This window comes from Salvia miltiorrhiza, chromosome 4 (assembly GCF_028751815.1).
Source record: "Salvia miltiorrhiza cultivar Shanhuang (shh) chromosome 4, IMPLAD_Smil_shh, whole genome shotgun sequence".
Lineage (NCBI taxonomy): Eukaryota > Viridiplantae > Streptophyta > Magnoliopsida > Lamiales > Lamiaceae > Salvia > Salvia miltiorrhiza.
Genome location: NC_080390.1, coordinates 2185080 through 2192050, shown reverse-complemented (window position 1 = coordinate 2192050; position 6971 = coordinate 2185080). Strand labels below are relative to the sequence as shown.

Genomic DNA, 6971 nt, shown 5'->3' with positions numbered 1-6971 from the left:
TGATGAGAACTGACAATGGGATCCGAAGCAGTAGCCAAAAACAACAGCTTTATACATTGCACCCAAAACTCGGTATACATGTTTTGGAATGGAAAATTCTCACGAACCATGATGCAGAACATCAAGTCCTGATACCAAAGATGACACCGAAACCAGCTGATCCAAGACTATCGTTCAAGTTTCAACGGCGGTAGTTTGTTATTATAGTTTCTTATAGTTTCTGTGCAGTTGGATTGAGCCGTTTGGATTATATTTGCTGCCAAATTAACATTGGTGGTTTTAATGGAATGGAGAGAGGTGAGGAAAAGAAGGGTTGGCCAACCCTTTTCTGAGAGAATATCGGTAAGGCACCAAAGATATCCAAATCCTAGGAACACAAGCCTCAGTTCGAGAAGAACCTTCAATGGAACAGACGGTGGTAGATTTGGGCGGCAATCGACGGGGGGGGAGTGGAATGGGAGGGATAAGGCGATCACCACTTTCTTCGTCAACAATTTGCCAGACGGCTGCAGCGCGGATTTTCTGAGAAGAAAGTTTGCCACGGTCTTGGAACCTACCGAAGTTGTTTGTCCAAAAAAGAGGGATTTGCGTGGGAAAGCTTTCGGTTTTGTTAGGTTCGAGGGGGTGAGTTTTCCCGATAAGTTACTTGCGGATCTGAACACGCTATGGATCGGCAGTTATAAAATCAGGGTCTATAAACCAAGGTTTGAGCGAGAACTGAGGGCTGAAAGGCGGGAGGATTTGAAGCTTGAAGGAGTGGCTGATAAGGGTCAGGAGAAAGTTCGTGTTTTGGAGAGAGCGGATAGGAAAGCTGGAATTTCCTTCAAAGATATTCTCACGGGGAACGAAGGAAAGGAGACACGAGCAGAAGAAGTACTTCACTTCAAGCCAACGGAGGAGGAGAAAGCTTGGATACTTGGGGCGGTTACCGGTCTTCTGAAAAATGAGTTCTTGTGGGAAGAGGTCAAAGACGAAATCATCGGAGAATGTTCGGGGAAATTGAAAGTTTCGACACTTGGAGGGAATCTCGTTCTCTTTCAAAGTGCATGCGGAGATCCAACTGAAGAAATCCTTAAAGAGATGGACGAATGGTTTCAGTTCTGGTTCTTGTGGAGTAGGAAATGGAAGATCGGCGATGTTTCGCATCAAAGAGTGGTATGGACCAAATGGGTGGGTGTGCCTTTACATGCATGGAATCCTCGTTTTTTCAACGATGCATGTGCTAGCTTTGGTGCGGTACGTAAAATTCATGAAGGCACCGCGACAAATGAAAAGTTCGATGAAGCCTTCATTCAGGTTGCCACGGGCCTCTATTCATGCGACAGAATTTTGGATTGCGTGATCGAGGGGACGTGTTTCAAAATTCGTGTTGAGGAGGTCCGAGATGCACCCAATCTCTGTGCCGGATGTAAGGCGGAGGAGGAGAGGACGAAATCGGACTCCGATTGGTCTTGGAAGGAGGACTCAACGGGGCCGGCAGATGCTATTATCGAGGATAACGACAAGCAATCTTACAACAGCGGCGGGGTTTCATTGTCCCAAGGAACAGTCTCTTCGCTTCCACCATCGCGTGAGGGGGGTAGAACAGAGGCTCTGATATCCAATGATGAAAATGCGGCGGAGGTTGTTTCGTGCGGGAAAAATGTGCCTAAAGGGAATGTGGGCGGCAATGTCAGATGAAGACCTGTTGGGCCGAAACAAAGGAGTCCCAGGTCAGGCCCAACCGAAGCCCAGTCCAGTAAAGAAGATGAAGGCCCACATCATCTAGAGAGTGGCCCAGGAAATCAGGAAGCATTTCTGGCCCAGCCCTTTCTTGACTCTTGCGGTTTGGTCTCCCAGAGCCACCAAACAAGTGGAAAATCAGCTCCTCTTTTTGAGGAAGAATTCACAATGGGAAGGGAAAATGGATTTGCGGAAGGTCAGGTGGGAGAGAGTTCATCCTGTCAAGTTTTTGCCAAAGAAACGAGGCTTTCAGCCGAGTCTGGATCGGAGAAAGACAAAGAACGCGAGGGACAACCACGACAGTCAGAAGGTGAGGAGAGAAGACTTTTTCTTCAGGAAATGACCGAGAAAGATACCGCTGGTAAAGCTCTCGAAAATAACAAAAAGAAACAGAGCAAGAAATCGAAGAAGGTGTGCGAAACAAAGGGAGAAAACAACGGTTGGGGAAACTTCATTGCGGATTTGGAAACCGAAAGTTTGGAAATCTGGAAATTAGGGAAAGCTTTGGGGCTTTCAAGCCAACTTACAGATCAGGAGATGGCCGCGCAAATTGAGGACCAAGAGGAAGGCAGCGTGAGGACAGAAGCTGGGAGTCAACCAAGTAAGTGTTCATGAATTTACTGTCATATAACATTCGGGGCCTTGGGAGTATTGGGAAACAGAAAGATGTTAGTGAGATTGTAAAAATGCAAAAGATTGACTTCTGTTGCCTTCAAGAAACAAAAATGACTGAGTTTGATTCAATGGTGTGTAACTCTTGGTGGGGTTTTGATAATTTTGATCTTGCGGTTCGGAATTCTGAAGGGCGTTCTGGTGGTTTGGTTAGTGCTTGGAATAAAAACGTTTTCCAAGCTTCTAGCAAATGGGACGTGAGCGGGGCTGTGGTGGTGAATGGAAAATGGGTTCAAGATGATGTTGGGTGTTGCATCATTAATGTCTATGCACCAGTTGGTTCGGAAGAGAAATCTAGACTTTGGGATGTTATCAAAAATATAGTGGAACAAAATGCCGATTGCGGTGTCTGTGTGATGGGGGATTTTAACGCGGTGCGGAAGCGGGAAGAAAGAGTCGGAAGTGGGGATTCTTATGGGGCAGCAGATGCAAGAACCTTCGACAGCTTCATCGGTGATAGCGGCCTTACAGAAATCAGATCTCAAGGGCGCAAATTTACGTGGTTTAAGCCGAATGGGATGTGTAAAAGTAAACTGGATAGGTTTTTGGTTAACGACGCGTGGCTGCGTCAATGGGAGGGGTCGATGGGACGTGGTCTGCAACGCACCATTTCGGATCATTGCCCTATTGTTTTGGTGTCAAAAGCAGAAGATTGGGGACCAAGGCCTTTCAGATTCCTCAATGTGTGGGTGTCACATCCGGAGTTTGAACAACAGGTTAGGAAAGTGTGGACAGCGGACGGAATGACGGGATGGAGATGCTTTGTGGTCAGTGAAAAATTGAAGAAATTGAAAACGGAACTGAAAAAATGGAATAAATCCACTTTTGGGAATATTGATGAGAAGATACAGGTTTTGAAGACTGAATTGCAAACTCTTGACCACAAAGATGAAGAGCATGGAATTGAGGAGTCCGAAATCATTCGAAGAAATGAAATCCAAGCGAATATTTTCCTACAGCTGAAAGACAAACAAAGGGTCTTGCAACAGCAAGCTAAGGTTCGGTGGCTCAAAAGCGGTGATCTTAACACGGGATTCTATCACCGAGCGATTCTTGGGAGAAGGAAAAAGAATGAAATCTTGGGATTATACTTTGGAAATCAGTGGGTGTCTAATCCAGGGGAGGTCAAATCCAAAGTACGGGAACATTTCGAAGTATTCTTCAAAAAAAGGACACGGGTTCTGCCAAACCTCCCCAACGATTTCCTCAAGAAAAAAATCTCTGATGAAGAGCGGAATTGGCTGTGCAGGGAATTCGATTTGGAGGAGATTAAGGAAGCGGTGTGGAGCTGTGGTGGCGACAAGAGTCCTGGTCCAGATGGGTTCACGTTCTCCTTCTGGAAGAATGCATGGTCGACAGTCAAGGATGATCTTCTCCAAGTTCTGAAAGAGTTTTTCGAGAACGGGAGGATCCCCAAAGGAAGCAATACTTCGTTCATTGTTCTAATTCCGAAGAAGGAAGGGGCAGAGAAGATGGATGAGTTCAGACCGATCTCCCTGATCAATAGCTTATACAAAATCATTGCAAAAATCCTTGCAGGGAGGCTGAAAATGGTGATGGGGTCTATTATCTCGGACAAACAGTGCGCTTTTATCAAAGGACGGTTCATTCTTGATGGTGTGGTTATTCTCAACGAAGCAATTGCGGAAGCAAAGAAAAAGAAGTGCTAAAGCTTACGACTCCGTTCAATGGGATTTCCTTGATGCTTTATTCGGTCTTATGAACTTCGATCAGAAATGGCGTAATTGGGTTAAGGGATGCCTCGACTCGGCGTCAGGCAGCGTGCTGGTGAACGGATCGTCCACAGGTGTCTTCAAAATGGAACGAGGTCTAAGGCAGGGGGATCCGTTGTCCCCTTTCCTCTTTTTAGTCATCGCCGAAGGGTTAAATGCCTTGATGGAGAGAGCTACTGATCTCCAGCTCGTGTCTCCGGCTGTTTTGGGGATGGATAAAATTTCTGTGTCACATCTTCAATATGCAGATGACACAATATTCCTGTTGGCAGCTAACGAGGGGAATGTGACTTTTATTAAAAGGATCCTTCTTCTCTTCCAATTCCTTTCAGGGCTCAAAATCAACTTCGACAAGAGCAACTTGATGGCAGTGGGTGTCGAAAATACGTGTTTAAGGAGGTGGGCAGGTTATCTCAACTGTAAGGAGGGATCTCTTCCTTTCAATTATCTTGGTATCAAGGTTGGGGGACGGATGAATAGCAGTGTGGAATGGAGTTGCGTGGTGGAAAAAGTGTTGAGGAAAATCAGAGGTTGGAAGAAGAAATCTCTTTCTTTGGCAGGGCGCATCGTTCTTGTGAAGTCGGTCCTTCAAGCCATCCCAGTGTTTCAATTGTCTTTTTCCTTCATTCCTAAATCGGTAATTCACGACCTCAACTCCGTTTTTGGAAAATTTTTGTGGGGGGGAAGTGGCGTGTCTAGGTCTATTGCTTGGTTCAAATGGAAAGACATGTGTGTCGACAAGCTTCAAGGGGGATTGGGCTTTCGAAACATTGAATGGTTTAACAAGGTCTTGGTGTTTAAATGGGTGTGGAGGGTACTTGGTCGAGAGGGAGGCGTTGTGGGTCAGGGTGATTAAATCCTTGTACGGGGATTTGTCAAGAGGGGAGGGGGGGAGTGGAGGGTGGAGAAAAGGGGCGGGATGAAGGGATGGTGGTCGAAAATTGTTGGGAGGGTGGGGAGGGAGGAAGAAAAGTGGTTTAGTGGCAATATTCAAAGGATTATGGGGAATGGTAGAGAGGTTAGTTTTTGGGGTGAGACGTGGGTGGGGAACAGCAACCTCAAGATCCTCTTCCCTAGACTTTTTAATCTTAGCCTCTTTAAAGATGGTAATGTGGAGGAGGCTGGGAAATGGACGGAGGAAGGGTGGGTGTGGGATCTCAAGTGGCGAAGGGAGCTGAGGGAGAGGGAGAAAGAGATGGAGGAAAATTTGCGGTCAGTCATTGGGGCGCTTTCTCCTTGCCCAGACCTCAAGGACGGCTGGAGCTGGAAGGACGCAGCGGGGGGAAAATTCTCGACTAAAGCGGCCTATGAGGAGTGCGCAAAGGCGGAAGGTGATCATTTTGGGAGACACATTGAAGCTAGCGCACAACTGTGGACGGCACCGGCCCCTAACAAAGCCAGAGTGACAGCTTGGAGAAGCATTTGTAACAGGCTGCCAACATGCGAAAACCTTCTCAAAAGGAATGTCCTCATCCCAGCCGAAGAACAGTGGTGCAATGCGTGTGTGTGGAGGGAAGAAACAACTGAACATTCTTTTCTCCATTGTCCGAAAGTTGACCGCGTGTGGGACAAAATCAATCAATGGATCGGAATGAAAACGGCTAAACCACAAAAAGTCGAACATCATTTCATGTCTTTCATTGGAGGAGGAAGAGGTAAGAGAAACAAGAACTTCCTTAAAGCTCTTTGGATCGGGACTGTTTGGCTGATCTGGAAGTATAGGAATGAGAGTAGGTTTGAGAACAAGAATTGGGAGGTGTCCAATCTTGTTAATGAGGTCAAAGGGAGGCTTTGGAGCTGGAACAAAATCTTCCATGTGGTCGAGTCCAATGTTCCTTTTACCTTGTGGTGCTCTAACGAGTACGCACCACTTGTATGATGTTTTTGGTACTCCTGGTACCGCCCCAGTATTTTAATAGATTTTTAATTGATCAAAAAAAATTATAGTTTCTTATGCAATGACTATAGACAAAAGTCAAGGTCAATCACTTTCTCACGTGGGTTTATTTTTTAAGAAGCCTATTTTTAGGCATGATCAATTTTATATAGCTGTTTTTAGAGTTACAAGCTGAAGAGGTCTAAAATTTTGATATGTAATAAAGACAAGGTAGGTTATTCGTCTACTACAAATGTTGTATGTAAAGAAGTCTTTCAAAATTTATAATAATAAGATGTTGCACTTGTCTTTTGATATGTTACCCCCCTCTCCCGTCCGCCAAAAGTATGACACTTTTGATTGGCACAAAAATTGATGGTGATTTTTATACACTTGAGAAAAGGCCCCACCATTATATGAAATGAGTGGTTGAGATTTAATTAATGTGATCTTTTTTTGTAAATAAGAGGGGTATTTGTAATGTAAAAGATAAGAAAAATATGTGGAATCATATTCTAAAAAGTAGAGTGTCATACTTTTGGTTGACACGAAAATGACAAAATTGTCATATTTTTTCATGGACGAAGGAAGTATTATTTTTATATTTTTTTTGAAAATTTTAAAATGTTAATCTTAAAATATATTTGTAGTATTAATATAAATTGTATAACAATTTTATAACTTTTATTTGATGTCTTACTCGACTACTTATAAACGTACTATGAACTTTTATAGTTTTATGTAAATAGATAAATTTTGAAAATAAATTAATAATTTTTTAATTATTTTATAATTTGTATTTAATTTTAATAATATTCGTGTATATTTTGAAAAATAAATTAAATATATAAAATTTCAACAAAATACGTATCCGATGCACGGGTGAAACGCTAGTATTATAAAAAAATAATAACGCGGTAAGTTTTTGAAATAACTTGACGCATTCATACGCACCGACATTAATGGTC

At 43.7% G+C, this 6971-nt stretch overlaps 1 protein-coding gene across 1 annotated transcript; it reads left to right on the top strand.

Moving 5' to 3' along the window:
• The first annotated feature begins 282 nt into the window (after positions 1-282).
• LOC131021120 (uncharacterized) lies at positions 283-1680 on the top strand. Its single transcript, XM_057950209.1, has one exon. The coding sequence runs from the start codon at positions 283-285 to the stop codon at positions 1678-1680; it is 1398 nt and encodes a 465-aa protein (XP_057806192.1).
• The last annotated feature ends 5291 nt before the right edge of the window (positions 1681-6971 follow it).